The 18,962-nt window shown below is 47.2% G+C and overlaps 1 protein-coding gene across 1 annotated transcript; it reads right to left on the bottom strand.

Annotated features, from left to right (window-relative positions):
* Positions 1–425: 425 nt before the first annotated feature.
* LOC8040746 (ribosomal L1 domain-containing protein 1) lies at positions 426–15,138 on the bottom strand. Its single transcript, XM_002401117.5, has 8 exons — positions 14,859–15,138; positions 14,569–14,729; positions 11,764–11,914; positions 8,797–8,945; positions 5,144–5,245; positions 3,482–3,648; positions 709–964; positions 426–568 (listed from the first exon to the last, which is right to left on the bottom strand). The coding sequence occupies exons 1-8, from the start codon at positions 15,075–15,077 to the stop codon at positions 481–483; spliced, it is 1,293 nt and encodes a 430-aa protein (XP_002401161.4). The 5' UTR covers positions 15,078–15,138; the 3' UTR covers positions 426–480.
* Between the last annotated feature and the right edge of the window lie 3,824 nt (positions 15,139–18,962).

Below are 18,962 nucleotides of genomic sequence, written 5' to 3'. Positions count from 1 at the left end.
TCTTCACTGACGATGTCGGCGGCAAGAAAGTTCTCGTTTAATCCGGACTGGACGAACCCGAATATTTCGGAACGTGCAAGTTAGATTAAGCCCGTGCAAAATGATACTCACTGTGCTCAATGCCTTGTCTTGTAATGGTGTTATAGATTTAACCGCCTCTAGAGTGGTCGGGGGATTTCACCTGAAATTGTCAGAGAAAACTTGGAAAAGTTAGGGAATTTTAAAAGAATAATTTTCTAGACACCCTGGTGGTTGAAAACTGAAAACGGATGGGGCCGCACAGCAACTTCTATGGCACACGCCCACGTCGCGTCGCAGCACACCATCCCGTTTGGACAGCCCCGTGTCCCGTTTGGACAGCCAAAAATATGGAACAGATTTTCTTCGAAGGTTCGCATAACGAGAGTTAGACCGACGCCCAATAAGCGTCCCGAGGAGTGCCGTTTATTGACTGGTAAAGAGCAGAGTCGTCGGTCAAGGTCACTGGGCGGTCCCCCTCCTGCGGCCTCCCTTGTGCCGCAGGGCGCTGTGCACCAGCAGACGCCTGGTACGGGCCTTGCTCCGGTACCTGCGGGCAAGCGACGCACAACCGCCACATTGAGGTCGGTTCGAGGTGCAAAGTCGGCACTGGTCCCGGCACCGACACGGCGGTGAGTTGGGTACGGCTGGTATAGGGCTAGAAAGCAGAGGCAAGCAATCCCGCGGTACCTGCGCGTGTCTTCCTTGCGCTGCGCGGCCTGCTCCCGCAGCAGGTGTCCGAGGCTGGAGTCGTGCTGCAGCTCCTCCGGCTCCTCCTCCCCCTTCTGGCCCCGAAGCGACCTCCGGACCGCCTTGGTGGCCGGCCGCAGCGCCACCTCCCCCGACCGCTTGACGGCCACCCTCGCCCCCGGCACCGTGCTCAGGTCGCCCTCCAGGGTGCCCGGGTCCTCGGGCGCCTTCGGGAGGTGCACCTCGTTGCGGGACCCTGAAACGACCAGTCTTTAGCACTGGGCGCTTTGAGACCAGTCCCAGAACCCGTCCCAGACGGCACTCCGACGTATTTACAGATGTTCGCTGCTGCCTTCGGTTCCAATCTCACATCTGCCATGTTGCAGGAGCTGGCATATCTTCTACAGCGCTGTCAAAGCTACTTGCGTAACTGCTAGAGCACCCCATACCATCGGTTACTTAAAGCGTAATATAAAATATGCACATCCCTGCTCTGCAAATTATAGTATGAAACGTATGCCCGCCTGAAATTAGAATATGCGTCCGCTTTCTGGCCTCCTCATCGGACCTACCTAATTAACCAAATAGAATCTGTTCGAAATCGAGCTGCCCGTTTTATTTCGTCGGCGAATTGGTGTTTCAATGGCATATCATTAGCGAAAAAGTTATTTTATTTATTTGTTAGAAATTCAACTTAGAATTTCGTTGATACACTTAATTCACAGACTGTGAACATCCATCTCACTCCTTGAACCCATTAATAAAGAATCGCACAACTTTAACAGCAAGAGCTTCGAAGATATTCTTGGGAGAACAATAGCCTTCAATAACTCCTTGCCATGCACGTGCCATAGAACTCTAGAACTATCTTCCCAATGCCATTGTTTCTATTTCAGGTTCAGACCATTTCCACCCAGAATTAGCAACCATTATTATTATAGAATTGGTAACAACCACATGTTTTAATAAACAAAATGTTTCAGGTTGTGTTGTGAAATACCTGGAAGTTGAATTTATTTCAAGTGTATTTGCTTGCATTATATTTACTCGTGTTAAAAGCTTGAATTCCACTACTATAAGTATTTTTGATGTCAATAAGTTCTGCAGCGTGTGCTTTTCAACTTTTGCTTCATGCATACTAATTTTAATTCACTACAATGCATAGCCCCCCCCCCCCCCCCCCCCCCCCCCCCGCCCCCATGTAATGCCAAAAGGCTTTTGAGGTACTCTAAATAAGTGAATATGAGCACTGTTGCGTAATGTTGTGTGTAACGTGCGTAACATGCCGGAACATCCGAGTCGCAGGGGTGTAGCGTGTTCTTTTGGGTCGAGACGGACGCCTGGCTTTCGTTAGGAGTCCCGTCTGTAGTGGCTACCCAGGGGGGCTGCGAGGCCATGAGCGGCTGGGGGATGGGAGCTGTCTTGTTGAACCATCCCCAATGCCACGGTCAATTTGCATGCGGCGTGCATTATTCCGTCGATGGTACGTCCCATCCCGTGTCATCGACCCGTCAAGGCTGCACCGGGAATCGGCTATTGTGGACACAAGAGGTTCCACGTATTGTATCTTAACGTCTTTCACGTGCATTTGTGGGGGTTGATAATCGGAATTACCACAGAGTCGGCGGCCGAGGGCCGTTTGGTTTGGTGGCGCCAACTTAACTCGTTATTTGACTTCGCTTGTTGACACATGCATACGTGTCCTTCGGAGATGACAATGCTTGTTGGAGGGAGAGAGTGAGAAATGAGGAAAAACTATGCTGAGAGCGGGAGAGTTGAGAAGGAGGTGTCGGCCAAGAGATTTGAGGGGAGACGGATCGAGAGCAATGCAGGAGTTGGAGTTAAGAAAAATATGCGCACGAGTTGAGATCGAAGAGACATAGAGAGCGATGCGGAGGAATCGAACAGAGAAAGAGCCGTATAGAGTGAAACGGCAGAGGCCATAGAGTTTTGAAAACAAGTGAACTATATTGTAGTCTTTTATGTATATGCCTGCGTATTATACCAAGTTATCAATCTTGAAAGTCCACGACCCTGACATTGCTTAAACCCAAGGGAAGAGACCCTTGGGAGGCAATCGGCGACAACAACGTTGGCACAGACCCCGAAGTCACGTCGCCTGATGACGAGACGTAACTTTTTACAGGCACATTGCGTTGTTTCGAGTCCGAGACAAAGCGACGTGCTCTCGCAGCAGTGTGGGGCAGCAGCACCGTGGAGACTACCGCAGAACCCCATATTTCTCACCCGGGAGATGCGCCATCCTGTTTTTGCGGCTACATATACTCAAGCTAAAAATTCTTAAATGTCCCCCACCCCCGAATTTCGTCGGACATCGCGCGAACTAGAGGGACGTCCGACGACGCGATTCCTATCGGAATCGCATCAACCACGCGATCTGTGGTATAGGTACCTAGGACGAGCGAATCGGTAGTAGCAGGTTCCTGCAGGCTCATAGTGGGTGGGTCCTTGCGTGTTTATTACAACATGAAACGCGAAATTGCTGCGTCCAAGATCTATGGTTTCTGCCCCCCTCCCTCACTCGCTCCCTCTCTTCCCCTCCCCTCCCCTTGTGTTTATCGCTAATTTTTTTATAAAATTTTGCAGTCGCATGCTGAAAGATTGCTTACCCGATATCTTTCACCATTTATCTCTTCACCATGAGTGGGCATTTATTTGAGATCTCTTAGTATGCATGCTAGCCAAGGCTATGTAGCATAATACAGTTGATGCCGAATACAGAGGTGGGTGAGCTCGACCCCCGGGGGCTCACCGAAGGACATGTGCAGGGCCAGGGCTGGCGACCTTGCTGTCTTGAGGTGAACAGAGAGCAGGTTGGGCCAGCCACCGGGCAGAGAGCACTCTAGGGTCGCAAGGGCTGCGGCAACGTTCTCGATCGCCTCCTTGTTGCTCATGCCCAGGTGGCACACCTTCACGCTGCTGCAGGGAGGAAGGCAAACTTTGTCAACAACAAAAGATGCGCTGTCTGTGTTCCGTTTTTCTACGCCCAAATATTTTGGATTCTTCGACGAGACCGAACTCGGAAAAAGAAAGTGTTTCGCAATGACTGGTCGCTCTTCTGACAAGAAGAAAGGCCATGAACGATTGTAATTTTTGTGATTTCTGTGATGCTTGGGGCAAAGGGGCATGTCGCGACATCGAGTTGCGTTTTCTAGAAGAAATTGCCACGCAGGATTGCAATTTGGGGTTTTTGGGATGCATGGGTTGAGTTTGGACCATAAGAATCCACTTTAAGTACCCTTTAGGAAAGGCCGCCAAGAGGCACGTTGATAAAGGCGACACTAATCGCGGTGTTACTAGATCACTTCCATGGCGGAGCTTACCCACAGGGCCTGTACAACTGAGGGCATTGAAAGCCTCATTCTAACCTAGGTGGCGGCAGTGTCGCCGGCTCATTTGGCACATATTTGCTATATTTTATTTCACCATAACTTGTCAAAGAGCAAAAGCTACTCCTCTGAGCAAATCAGAGTGACGGAGGTGAAGGATGTGACAGCCCTTAACATGTAGCACGTTAAGGGTTCTCACAAAAAAAAAAAAAAAAGATACACAAAGGCGAGTGTTACGTTATTAGCCATACATGTATGATAGTAACATAATCACATGTCCCTTTCCAACATGCTGATTTGACCGCTGGGAGCATAGCCTTTGCAGTTTTACCGAGTTAAGGTGAAAAATATACAGAAACCATGTATCGTCGGCTCCCTGCCTTAAAATACGGTGGAATGCATAACGTTCCTCTCCAGACGAGTTGGTCAGTCACGGCGAACCTATCGTATGTATGCCGCGCTTGCAGAGACGCTCCTTTTTGCCATTTTAGGGAATGAGGATTTTAGGAAGCAAGAGAATGCAAGAGAATAGTTAGGAAACGTCGTAATCTAAAACCTCGAAATATGGAGAAACAAAGTAACAGACAACGCAACACAAAATCTCAAAATGCAGCTGGGTTAAAAAAAAAAAAAAAAAAAAAAAAAAAAAAAAAAAAAAAAAAAGAACAGCAAGCTACGGGGCGTTTATTAATTTTTATTTTTTTAGGCTTCACGGATTGTTTTTAAGAAAACTGCGAAAACAACACTAATGCGTTCCAAGCAGGAGAGTCATATAGCCAGGGCAACTTAGTATAGGGGGCTAACCGTCACAATAAGTTGAATTAGTCACTGAAAACATTTATTAACTGAAAACGTTTATTAACTTTTTCAATTCCTCCAGAAATGTGAAAACAGTCTAAGACAGAGCAAAGCGATGTAGCTTGAGCTTTTTGCAACGCTAAAGCCAAGGGAAGTCGCATACGGCACGACACTTCTACGACATCGTTAGGCGGAAACTGAGGGACTGTTTTTGAGGGCCCAGTAAATAAAAACCGATTGCAGAATAGCTCCCGGCACCGTACTTGGGAGGGGCCGGAGGACCTCACCTTGCCGTTCCCTCCCCGCGCAGCAGAAGCTCCTCGACGCAGAGCGCCCGTTCAACGTCGTGCTTCAGGCGCTTCGACTTGAGGTCCACCCTCCGGGGGAGCCTGCAACGACACGGTCACTGGTCAGGTGCCTGACATAAGAGGGGGACCATAGAAAGTGTTATTTAACGCAGAAATTGTCGTGGGGCTGCCTCTGGCTTCCAGGCCGTTAAAAAAGTTTTCTGCTGGGAAGAAAGATTGGTTCCCTTTTCTCCTTCTCTCCCCACAAAAATTGGTCCCTGAGACACCTCATAGATAAGAAAGCCTAAGTGCTGAACTTTCCTGCATCGCTACAGGAGGCCAACGCAGGCCATAGATCGGACACGACTACGGAGTCGGCGTTCAGCTAAAACTCGTGTCCAATCAGCGAGAACATGACTCCTAGTCGAACGCTGACGCCGTAGTCATTTCCAATCGCTGGCCTGCGGTGGCCTTCTTTAGTGATGCATGAAAATTCAACACTTAGGCTTTCTTATCTAGTGTTGCTCTCAGCTTCTCCTTGCAGAAAGGAGGGACTCCCTTTTTCTCGAATGGAAAGAGAGAATCAAAAGAGTTTCCTCCTTTCTGGTTGCTTGTTCGCCCTTAAAATGTAAAATTTGGTGGGCGAGGCCTTGTCCTCCAAATTTAGCGGACTGTGGTCACGTGACGTCGTTGGCGTGACACAGTAACGTAATTGTAATTCATTGTGTCCCACACATTTGAGCACGTTAACAAGCAGCTCCTCGGGACATGTGATATCACCTCGTAGTGAAGCCAACCACTTGGCCTTGTAACTCATTGCGGCACCAACCATTTGCCACCATATGTATTCTATGCTTCGCACTGTGCCTGTTACGACCAAAGTGCTGCATTTCATCCCACCCTTTCGAACCTACATTTCTAAAGCAGGGTGTGCTGCAGGGCCGATTTCGGCCTTTTGAGCGTTATGCCTCTCACGAAAAGACTTTGAAACAAACACAAACAGCTAAATTTAGCAGTATGTGCAAAGAACCTAAGACAAAATTAACAAATATGTTCATAAGCACATACGTAAGCTCGGTAAACTTTAGGGGGGCTATAATTCTCGGTGTAGTATATGGGAAGGGGGAAAATTTCTGCTACTATTCAGTTCAACGTAAAACTACAATTTTTTTACGGAGTTCTCGGTGAAGAACACAAGTCCCTTCCCTATTTTTAAACGATAGGGAATAAATGTTGCCAACCGAAGCATGGCAAATTCAGTAATAGAGAAATCGTCCCATTCACACGTCAATGCAAACAAAATGTACGGGCAAAGAGCTCTAAAGTGTACTATAAGGGAAGTGCCATTTTCGCAGCATGTCTATATTTCATAAATTATGTCATTGACGAGTAAACATTCTTTTTTTTTTTTTTTCACTTGCTCAGTACGGATTTTGCAACTATGCACGTTGCCACGGAAACGGAACATGAGGATTCATCGATGCAAAATCAAGGGTGTTCAGTGGCCGAGCCCGTTAGCCCACCACAGCTTGGAACATGTGGAGCAAAAGCTCGCTCCACAGAACCCGAGTATCCTGGGTTCAATCCCCACCTGCTATGCATGTTTTGATCTGCACAAACATCACACTGGTGTGCGGTCGTGTATCAGTACTGCGTGATGCACGTCAAAGACCCCAAGCTTGCAGTGGCAGTGCACTGGCTAAATTATTCTACAGCGCAAACCAGCGTTGCCGCGGCTCAAAGGCAGACCAACCTTATGTCGTATAAATACGAACATCATATTTGGTTTGGTTTAGGATGCACAATCACGGGAGAGTAGAAAGGGGCCTGCGAAACGGGACGTCTGGTTCCTCAAGCAAACCATGGATTCTGCATAATTCCAACTCATGCGTAAGATTAAGCTGTCTGAAATTTTGACTTCCGCTCGATAATGTGGAGTACAAAAAACCAGCGACTGGTATCCTTGACTGCCTTGACTGAAGCACTCGTTGCTTGAGCAGCCGCTGAGGCTTCATCCAAACCAACTATGGTAGCTCGTGCCTTTAGCATACGCGTCTAACAATAGTCCATGCTAAGGTGAGACGAAGTATAGTTCCCGTCTGAAAAATCATAAAAGATAGAGCGGTGCTCTCTGCTACGTGACGAATGTGAAATAACGCAATTCGCTAATCGAAAGATTGTACTATTAACGGAATACAAGTGAAGTGTTGTCGCTTGGCCGACACCCGTGCGGGAAACCTCCTTAACGACCGACGAAGTCTGTCGAGCGGTAGTCGTACGGGGGAGAAATCCGCGGAGGAATCTGCGTGATGAACTGCCTCCCGAGCTTTGTCGTTTACGCAGACAAGAAGGATGTTGGTGCTGGCAGTCGAATTTAATGAATTACGCTCTCGATGTCGCAGCAAACAAATTCGACAGTTCCTACACTTAACACCAAAGCGTTCGACGACAGAAAATTCCTAAAAGCAAATTGATTCATTGCCAAGGCGGGATTGATTGGATTGCGGGACGTGCCGCATGTACGGGTAAACGAGTCAAGTGTACAGGTAAACGAGTAAAAAAAAAAAAAAAAAATCTTAAGTACCAACAACAGCAACGCACGATGTGAAGGGCATTGAATTTAACGCACCCAGTGATATATAAATGGCTAGATGTAAAGGAAATGCCACAAACTGCAAACAATGTGGAATATAGTAAAAAAATAGACCTGCAGCATATGGAAAGATTCCTAATTCCGCAAATATTAACTTAATTACAGGAAAAAAAGAAGGCACGACATACTTTTATTTTTCAACGCTTTACAAGAGTTTAATTTACCATCAATTTGAGTGGTCAAAAAGAATGTATGTGAATGGTGTCATGCTTTCTTACAATAACCATTATGTTACTTCATAACAGTCATTCTGTTGCATATTATTACTTTTTTTGCTTACGGAATTGTATGATGATGTGTTTTTTTGTCGACTGCCTGGTCCCACATACAAGTATTTCTGCTTTCGTAAGGCCAGCTCTTTTTTCTATATATTTTTCTCAACAAATAAAACTGTTATTATTATTACGATTGATTTAAAACTCTATTAAAGCAAAGCACCGGCAACCAGTGATTTCCCTACACACCCCCTTGGTTTTTCTGAAGGCACCCCCTTAATTCACAGCAACTCCTCTATTCTCAATGCCCGCCCCCTCTTCTTCTTCTCCTCCTCCTCCTTCCCCCCTCCCCCCCCCCCCCTCCTCCCCTCCTAAATATTTAGACACCCCTTCTAATTTCAGTTTCTGGGGAAACCCCTGCCAGCAACAACCACCACAATGCACCACATACGTTTTAGAAGCGCAATGTTTTGGAGCGCAGCTCTTAGGGGCCCGTTTCCAGCCTGAGCGGCATCGGCGTCACCGGAAGGGGGGGGGTCACGTGACCCCCCCTCCCCCGAGATCTCGTGACCCCCCGGGGTCACGTGACTACCCGCAGGTGACGTGACCCCCCTCAGTACCCTTCCCTACTCCTCCTCAAGAGCTGCGCTCCAATTCGGCGTTACAGGGATTTGTAAACGCTTTGCTTTCATTTTCTTTCTCGCTGCACACACTTCGAGGGAGAAGTCCACGGGACTTCTTCCCTGTGCCAATACCGCTTTGTGAGTGTCAGGGGCAGGGCTCACTTGTTCTTGACGAAGAAGACCTTCCCCAGCAGGCGCGGAACCACGGGGTAGATGGTGCGGTCGGCCAGGAAGGCGTCGTAGCCCGCACACAGCTGCCGCTTGGCCTCGTAGGCCGTGTACTCCGTGCGCAGCTGACGCAGGGGCAGCACCTGTGCAGAGAGAAGGGGGGGCTCTCACCTCGGTCCCGACTTGTCGGTCGACCTCGTGATTGAAACAGACGTGTTTTTCTCGTTGTTTTGGATCGGCTCCTACTCTAGATCCCAATCAGAGTCCAAGAAAAAGTCCCTCCGCCGATTTCGGCGGATTCAACCGGAAGCCAGCCTGGCCAGCCCTCGGCGCACAGATGTGACTTCCTTTCTCGCCGGGCATCTCGCCTCAAAGAAATTCGTAATGGCTGCTCGTTAAGTGTCGCCGGCTTTACTGCTGCTGCTGCTTGATGACAGCTGGTCATCAAGTTGCTCGAGCAGATCCTCCAGCAGCGGCAACTCGACTAGCGGCGACGACGAGGATTGCTCGTATGCCCCGCACAAATTTGACTGCCTTTTCGGACCTCCGCAAAGGAGGCCGAAAATCGAGACATACTTGTACATTAATCACGAGTATTCCGACGAAGAGGCAAGTGGCTTACGCTTATGCATATCCCTTATCGACACATATCTTTCACATCATGATTAACTTTGCCCGTGCACTAAACATTAATTGTTAGCGACGCAGTTGCAGAAACGTGTGCTTCGAGATCCGGGACCGCAGGAAGGAAATTCCCGAACATGTGAATGATCGGAAGACATCTGCCGATCCCGGATGGTTGGTCACGTTTGACCTGGAGGCTCCGTTTGGATTGCGTGCTTTATCTTGGATCTCGTCTACTGATCCCGGCGCGCTCCAAAACGACCAGTGGAATAAAACAATGCCTGCAGACCGTTTTTGCATGAACGATGTGACAGGAATGTTGTATAAGGAAGAAACATGCCTACGACAGTATGTGCAGGCCGTTTCTTATACGATGTATTTCGCAGTCTGACCGCGACATTACAGTTCGACACGAGAAGTACAGACTGCCACGAAGCAATGCGACAGAATCGAGGTTTTCCCACGATGCCCCTCATGCAACAGACAGGCCTTTTCCGCAAATGTTTGGCGCCATCCCTCAGCAAATTGGGAAGCGTTTCTGATGAAAAGAACAGTAACCAGCTTTAAGCCTGTATTGTTGTTGCAAGCGGAAGTGGAACAAGGCTGTGGTGTGCTGCAATTAAAACTGCCGGGCTGCGCCCTACTCCACACTGTTAGTGGCTACTGAAACCGCCCCATAAGTGCTACCAGAAATGCCAAACAACCGCAACTGCTAGCTACCACTACGTGTGAATGTGGGTAACCCTGGGAAAGGCCCATTACTGTTTACCCACCCCCTCTACTCTAAAATGACAAGGCGGGTCGTAGCAAGGAGCAAGGTCTAAGAAGGGCAGCCGCCATAAACCTAGCGACGCGAGCTTTTGGACGCAAGCAAGCACTGTGGTTTTCTATGGCATCCCGGTGTTCTGTTCCACGCATTTAGAGAGGATGTGGCACTTGGACATCCATGTTTGTCCGCACGTGAGCGAGAGCAGGCAATACGCCCGAGTGCCCCTCTCCCTGCTGCTCAGAACGCCCCGCGCCCGTTGGGCAAAACATGCCACCCTGCGGTGAAAGTTTGTCATCGCCAGTTAAAGCTACGAAGGCATTGGGAAAGGAGTATCCTGCGCCAACAGATTTTTATTTCATCATCGATACTGCCAGCCCGGTAAGGCCAATGCAGGAGTGCTTGACTGACTGAATTGCATTAATTCCATCAGCAATAACACGCAGCAATAACTTTTTTTTTTTGTGAAGACTCGGAGAAAACCGGCCAATTTATACAATTCTGGGCAGAAAGAAATTAAAATTTGCAGTCTGCCACAGTTTCATTTGGGCCATTTGGTCAGTGGTGCCAAGTGAACTAAAGCGAGTCTCATTTAAACCTCTTCAACCGACCTCTTGCTTCTTTCTTCAGCACTTGCCACTCTCTATACTAAAACTAATTTTCGGGATCGAGCATTTGTTCAAAGATTGGCTACTCTTTCTACCGGCACCGTCTAACTTATACCCATTTTCACCTTAAGAAAAAAGCAAGCTTTGCGCATTCTTCATACGCGGCACGAAGTAGTTCTTGCAAGATTTGGTTGACAGAAAAAAACGCGATGCTTTTGGCATTTGGAACATGAACATCTTCGTAAGATAAGATACATTTAATTAAAATTCACCTACAGATAGCTTAATTATTCACAAAAAAAGGGTAAACTAGTAATGCTCCACGAGAAGCCAGACTTTTTTTTTACTTTGGTTCTTGAGGTGAAAACAGGTAGCTTAAATATTTTTTTCGACGGTCTTACAGAATCGTCAGAGGCGGAGACACGGTTTCTAGCTGGCAGAATTCTCCACGAACGTGTGGCGATCGCCCCATCCTCGACTCAAGTACCGCTGCCTGAAAAGCACCTTCGACCAATGCTCGGCGTCTTTTATACCGCCCAGACATCGAAATGTTCTCTCAGAGTGTCAACAAATTATACAACAGGAGCCGGCGGGTCATGCCGTCGTATCTCGAAACCCCGGCAGTTGGTCAAAGACGTCCCGGCAAAAAGGACGAATAAATGTGAGCGTAGTTGTCGTCGTGGCATCCCAACTCGTAACTTCCGAAGCCTCTGCAAACTGTAGAGAGGAGGGCAACCCACAACGGAACAAGCGTCTGCTGCATCCACCTCTGCCGCTGTGCCGCCGCCAGGCTACTGGCAGACGACAGCACGATGCTTTGTATGACAACGTCGGGGGAAAATCGAGGGGACCGGTAACGCAGTAAACGCACCAGTCAGAGATGGTTGCAGGCATTCTCGTCGCAACGGAACGTGCCAATCGCTTTTGCCTCAACTGAGGCACCTTTGGTGTCGCCAGGCCCACCTCAATGTTCCTGGAGACACCCGCAGCGGTCAGCAGTTCTCGGAAGTGGTCCACAGTGGGTTCGCTTTCTGCCCGCTTGTTCTTGGGCTCCAGGTCGCCCGTGATCAGGCACACCTCCGACGTGTCGCTCAGCAGGGAGTGCGGCAGCTCCCTGGACCACGTGGATCGACGGACAGATGCGTAAGACTGAACCTTTTAAATCGGGGGGCAGCTTGCGCCACCTAGCCAGCGTTTACACTCTCGGCCCGTGCATGCATTTAGATCCAGGCAGCAAAATGGTAGTGTCTATGTGCCACTGTCACGTAAACAAATGTCATGTGACCCAAATGGATGTATGGACCTTGTGGCAGAGTCTGACAATAGGGGGAAAGGGTGCTGACAAATGCATAGCATTCAAGTGACTCTACACCAGACAAAGCTCGGTGAAAACTACGCCAACTGTATGGGACCTGAACAAAATGCTCGAGAGGTTTTTGTTATTCCTGCCAGGTAAAGTAGGCATGCTACATACGACAAAAAATTACAGGAAGATCCATTGGTGGATTCTTAGGGAATGCCTTAGCATGACCCTTGGGGAAACAACACGCATGCCATTGGTGGATTCTTAGGAAATGCCTTAGCATAACCTTTTGGGAAAGGCTGATGCTAACCCCTTCACTTTTCTATTCTGGCTTCCTTTTGCTTCCTCTATTTTTTGCTGCCTTTTTTTGGCATCATTACGGGTTCAGTGTCAGCGTTTCCTAAAAGGGGACGAATGTGTGTGGCGTTTCCCAAGAACATGCTACCACATTCTCTAAAAATCCACCAATGACTCTTCTTGTAATTTCTTTTTCATCCCTTTTCTGTACCCTGCTTGTCCAAGAATGTCGATGCACTCACCAATATCACTCGTGGAAAGAGCCACATTCATACCACTTGTGGAAGAAACCCTACCTTATAACTTGTGGAGGGAACCACATCTATCACAGCCCACGCACAACTTCTGTGGACACCCAGAGCACAGAACATCCGGCAACGGCAAAGAGGCAACTGAGCACGCCCGCATTCCATCACGCTGTGGCGCAGTGGAATGATGTCATCAAAATGAAAACGCTTGCTTTGACGAAAACTCGGCGGTATCTGTTAGTTTGTCAGCGCTGGGAGAGAGAGGGAGAGAGTGGTGCGTGCTGACGTCAGCGCATCGGACCAATGGGAGCGTCGCACGCATCACCCTCTCCTCTCTCCGGCACTGACAAACTGACAGACGGAGCCGGGTTTTCGTCAAAACAAGCATTCCAATGCTAACGGAAATGAAAGCTTCCATTGAAATGAAATCTCTTGATACCAGACATAGAAAAAGCAGACTGAAACTTTTTACGCTATTTATGAAAAAGCAGACAAACTTATTTACGCTATTTATGACTATCTAACCGCAGTAAACAAATCTGTATTGGAGACTCCAGCGAAATTGACGCTGCGTAGCGGCAACGCCAAGAAGCTCAGGAGAGGAGGTCGTTTCGACTCTGTCGTCCGCTATCACTGCTTGGTTCTTGTAGGCAGCATAGAAACAAACATTGTTTCCAATAATTATTTTTATTCTTCTGCCATGTCATTCCTACGCAGTGACTAGAAGGTTTCTACCGTTGAAAAATTGCTTTGCTTTCATATGTAACACAGATTTTACGCTGCAGTGTAAGACATTTTCGCGGTTCGTGAGCTGAACGATGAAAACGACTTCCTTTCCTACGCCTTTTTGCCTGACCAGTGTGCCCCCTATAGGTTGTTTGCACATGACGTCAAACCGCCATTTTGTTGTTAGTTTGTTTTTTCAAACAAATTTACTAAATTGAAGGATTACATCGTAACCGGTTGAGATGTCAGCGGTGCTCTACGCATTTGAGGGGGCATGTAAATCCTTGGAATGCTCGAGTTTGGCACACGCCAGACAGCTCACAACAACAAAATGGTGGACGAAATTACGTCAGTGAAAACACCCTATAGTTGGCTGGAGTCCCGAATATCTAAGAACGTCCCATTACATCTCTGATAGGAGGGATCACCACGAAAAAGTATGTGGAAAGAAATGCTGGACAAACTACATTAAGTTTTCTTTTTTCCCGAAAACCATATCTGAATGGAACAATATTCCTGCAGATATGAAATCAGTTGATAGTGAATCATATTTTTGATATCATAGATGAAATGTGAATATTTGATCTTTGAAGTGCGTTGTGCCGACGTGTTTCAACTTCTGACGGCGCATGCTGACTTGTGGATGATTTTCATTTAGGCTAGTGAAGCATACTGCGCTGAAGTGTATTTACCTGTGCTGATGTACTTACGGTATTGATCAATTGTAAAATACACTCCCTGCTCCAACGCTTTGGCACTGCAGGGCATTTTGTAAATAAATAAATAACGCAGATAAGAAAAACTGTACACAAATATATTAAATTTAAATGCTGTCGTCCTGGGGCACAAAAATCAACTAGAGTCCACATCGTTTCCTGGACAACTTCTTATAACCACACGTTTCGTCCACACTAAACCATTCAGTGGAAATTCCTCTCGTGAACCGACAATATCGCTTTTGGCTACGTATCTCACTCGCTGGAAGTGTACCAGGAGGCTCCGACACCTCACAAATCCGCGAGGCCTAAAGTATGAAACGAACGCGGGTGCGTTTTAACGGGACGAACTGTCGATGAAACACCGCATGCCGATGAAATGATCCGACGACAAAACGCTGTTCGACAAACCGACTTCCACAGCAATCGGCAAGTTGTAGCCAAATTTGCCCGGCGCGCTCCCAAGTTGCAAGCTTACAGTCGGATCCGCTTGGTCTCTTTGTTGTACGGGATCTTCTTGAGTGTGAACTGGAGGTAGACGACCTCGTTGCTTGTATCGTCGTCGACAAGTAGCTTTTTGGTTGCAGTCTTGCGGTGTTTGCGCTCCACGTTCCGAAGAGTTTTGAGCGCGGAATCCACCTGAGGGAAAGACACGTCGTTGACACTGCTGGACGCGACACGACACGCGGACTTTTTCGTAACAAACGCCGACGATAACGTACAAATATTGCCTGGAAGGGAGTAAATACGAGGCAAACAGGAACGTACCAGCTTCGCATCCACGTGGGCCGCCATGTTGTTGTCAGAGAGGGCGAAAACTTCTGTCGGACTCGAACTTGGAAGTTCGACTTGATTCGGCTTGTTTAGCGAACCTTGGCGACTGCCGTCTGTTTCGGTCAGTAGCCGACCCCTGCGAAAATGCAAGATTCGTATTTGTAACACCTGAAGAATTATTCTTATATTAAAGTTGAAAAAGTAATTACCCATAACCTATTTAAGTAATCATTTAACTTGTTAAAATAATATTAATGTGTTCAAAACACATCCCCGCTTCGGCCGATTGCTGGTGCGGCCTCCACGGTACTGAACAGCCATCTTGCATGTCCACAAATCATATTTCTGGAGCGTTGCGGAGGTTGGCGGCAGCGTGCTGGAGACACGTTTTCTACTCGTTCGTCGTCATTCGCCGAAGAAGTTCTTTATAACTCAGTGTAAGCCGTAAAACTTGCCGTTGGAAACACGTGGAATGTTTTACGAAAGCTCACTGCAGCGGGAAAAAGGTACAATCCGTCAAAAGCAAGTTCTCACGGCGTGATCAAATTTCAACTATTGTTTCTCTCGAGGGAGAGGGGGACGAAGAAAAAAAGCAGACTGTTGTCGCTTGACAGAGTTTCTCCTCCCCACCTTGGCACGCCGAAGAGCTGTGTCTCTGCGCCTTCGCACTCTTGGATACCGATCACGAATCGATTCTGTGGCAATGTCTTGAAGGTGTGTCTCGCGTTTATGTCTTTGCATAATATATCGGCCACGGAGTTCTGGATCGTCCAGTTGTTCCGGCGAGTTGCTATCAATAAAGGCGAGTTCCGGCGAAATGCTATCAATTAGTAAAAAAAAAATCATATGGTTTCAATTAGAAGCATGCTAAGCATAGTCGAAAACCACTATATCAGTCAATTCTAGAACGACTTGAAGCTCGTGGGAAACTCGTGGGCGCACCAAAGTTACCACTCGTGCAGCTGGCGCAAAGAGTGGCGAAACGCGCATGATTAGATTATCATCGCGTTCCGCGATGATAATCTAATTTTCGCCCGTGTTTTTTTTTTTTTTGTGCGCTTTTTAATCTTTTTGATTACAATGAACCAACTAGCCCAATGCAAAGTTTTAATAACCTTATCGTCCGCGTTTCGCCACTGCTAGCTTTGCGCCTGCTTCAAGTCGTTCTAAAAAGCGTTGATGTAGTGGTTTTCGATGTCGCTCATGTCTATTTTCACCAATTAAAAAGTTAATGAACGAATTCTAATTAATTAGCCGACTAATCGCAAAGATTAGCCTCCCACATAATACCTGCATAAACCGGATACGTGTAACTTTCGCGGCTTTTTTTAAACAAATCTGTAAAGCTTAAAAAAAATCTATTTAATCGACAATATAGAGATGATACTTGATCGAATGAATCGAAGTTTACGAAGCCGCCGAAAGGCAAAATCTTTGGCGGAGCCAGGATTTGAACCCCGGGCCTTCCAGTATCCGGTCGGGTCACGGGTGTGCCCACTCCAGCACTCTGCCTGGTCTTTTTGGCGTTTCCTACCTGTATTATTAATAAAAAAAAAAAAAAAAAAAAAAAAAAAAAACGAGGAAGCACACGTTGTTGCGTGGAACGCGGTAAGACGCTTGCTGGCGCTTGGTACGTGCTCGTTATGCTCCACCATTTCTTTGACAGTTTGTCCCGTCACGCACATGTATTATTTTATGTCTATGAGCGTTAGACACAGGCTATCAGTATCTGCGAGAATCAAGAGCCACATTTGAATATATCACGGGCAGTCTTCATCATCGTACGTGGTCAGCAAAAGAGGATATAGCACTCATAAACACAAATAATACATGTACAAGTGATATATTCGTATATAAACTTATATCGGGAGCTCCGGTCCGGAGTTTCTCATTCGGGCGAAATGGTGAGATACCTGACTTCCTTCTCTTCATGGTGGCTATTCAAGCTCCCCTCTTCACGGACCGAAATGTAAAATACTAGACGCTCTCTTTCCCGTAAATTTAATGTTTGCAGCCTTTGGCGATAAACTTTGCTGGCATTATGAGAAACAAGGCGACTCAGGACGCAAATCCTGTTTCCGCAGCAGCCTAGTACAATGCCAACTTGCAGTCATGGTGGTACCGTGGTGTGAGAATCGTTCTCCCTAGCTCGTGCAGTAAAGTAGTGCTTTGAGCCAGTCGGTACTTCGACATGTTGCGCTGTTTTGTCATGTCCCTAGCTCCTGAGTGATCGACTTCCGAACGAAGGTGCTTGCTTGCCCTTAGTTTATAGCTTGCCTTCCTGGCGTGGAGGTACCAGTTACGTCTCTCGCATTCTACAAGATTACCCGTCGCAAACCCAAACTCGTACTGCTGTTCTACGACGATCGTTGAGATGACAACCATTTGATGATGATCATGATAATGATTTGCGGCTGTTCCCTTTGAAAAGAGCGGTCCTATATTGTTCGAGGCCTAGCCTAGCTGTGCTGTTTACAAGACCCCTATTCTTCACCCACGTCCGCCAAACTTCTAATCTCCTCTCGATAGCTTCTACCACTCCTTTTCTCCACTCTTTTTCATAAAAACTAGATAAGAACATTTTGATAAGAACTCCACATTTCGATAAGCGCGGTGATGGAAGTGCCGCACCATTTGAGCCACACTGCGCCATTAACAAAAGTCTGCTACGTTTCGCGCCAAAGCGCTATTTTTGCAAAGAATCGCGCCCCACATACGCCGAGGCGGCCTTAGAGAAAGCATAAAAAAATATTTTATTATTAGTAAATTTTATTATTCAGAGAAAAAGAAGAAAACAAAAAATAGCGCAAATATGTATTTCACAGCGTCTATTCGCGACTCCAGCGACCTATAGGGGGCGCCACCACCAAGCAAACATGGCGGCTGAGTCCAGGTCGCGTCGGCTCGGCCGGGCCGCCTGAAGGGGTGGCGCATTCAGTTTAACAGATTTTCTTTTGCCTAATGCCCAATTTTATAGGTATTTCAACTGAGACGGTTAAGTGTAGTTGGTGCACATCAGCTTGCAAAGCATAGTTTTGTTTTCCCGGTGTTTTCTGTTCTTTTCATGTCAAACTTTCGTTTCAAAGATTTCATTCAAAACCGAAACTATGGGTTCCGGAGAGACGGTAATAGACTCTAATTTGTTTCTATCATTTAAGGAAAGCGTTGATTACTTTAGAACTGTTCAACCAGAGTAATTTTGAGATAACTCGCACGACTCGACCATGCGACTTATCAGTCCGCGAAATCGAGCTTTTGTGCGTATCCGCGTTTACGAAACAGCTCCAGTGGTCTGCTCGGTCAGCAACACAGGCTGCAGGAAAATTACGAAACTTAAGCAAGCGCTTCTTGTGCCCAGGAGCATGTTAACCCGCTGGCGCCCCACTAAGCAGCTGATACTAGTATTTCAATTCAGGTTTTGACAGCGATCGAGAAGTCATTTTGACGTACTATGTCCCACTAAAGCGATATTAGTATATTCTTCGGGTTGAAATATGAGCTTGGTTGACTAGCTATTAGGCGAACTGCTCAATAAAAGTATATTTGACAGACAGAGATACTGCTTAAACTTAGCCAAATGGTTCTAGCCGGTAGCACGTAGACGAAGGCGGAGAAACCGAAGAGTGTCTTCATCGGAGACTCACGCAGAACCTTTCTGCACTGAACTTGACTTCGAATCCTGAACGGATAAATTGAGTATTTTTCTGTGGCCAGACAGCCTGAGCAATGTAGACGTATATTGCTGCTGGCTTCGACGAGGGTATAATATAAATATTGAAGGCGCGATAGATCAAAATGCCGTGACAGCTTCTAACTTTGCGAGACGCGTCCCCCACTTTTTGAAAGCAGATAATTTCCCTCGTTACTCATATGCAACGAGCAGGTTTTCCTGAATCGAGTAATTGCGCAATCAGCCAAAATCCTTCAGTGTGGTCGAGATGCTCTTTCACAAAAAGCAGCCAAGATGAATAGCCAACGCACCGACCGGCGTGGGTGGCTCAAACTGGAAGCTAATCGAACACAACCAAACTCAAGAAAAGCAGCTATCGAACCTTCCCATTCACTTGACTGCAATATTGGTGTTCCCTCCAGTGAAAC

Source organism: Ixodes scapularis, unplaced genomic scaffold, assembly GCF_016920785.2.
Source record: "Ixodes scapularis isolate PalLabHiFi unplaced genomic scaffold, ASM1692078v2 PGA_scaffold6__148_contigs__length_123643588, whole genome shotgun sequence".
In the NCBI taxonomy this organism is placed as follows: domain Eukaryota; kingdom Metazoa; phylum Arthropoda; class Arachnida; order Ixodida; family Ixodidae; genus Ixodes; species Ixodes scapularis.
The sequence above is the reverse complement of the archived record's forward strand: the minus strand, read 5'-3'. Positions and strand labels throughout refer to the sequence as shown.

Coding starts and splice junctions, on each gene's coding strand:
- LOC8040746 (XM_002401117.5), bottom strand. CDS start 15,077: ATGGGTAATTACTTTTTCAACTTTAATATAAGAATAATTCTTCAGGTG. Junction 14,730..14,858: donor CCCACGTGGATGCGAAGCTG/GTACGTTCCTGT, acceptor TCTTTCCCTCAG/GTGGATTCCGCGCTCAAAAC. Junction 5,246..8,796: donor GTCTTCTTCGTCAAGAACAA/GTGAGCCCTGCC, acceptor GTGTCGTTGCAG/GCTCCCCCGGAGGGTGGACC.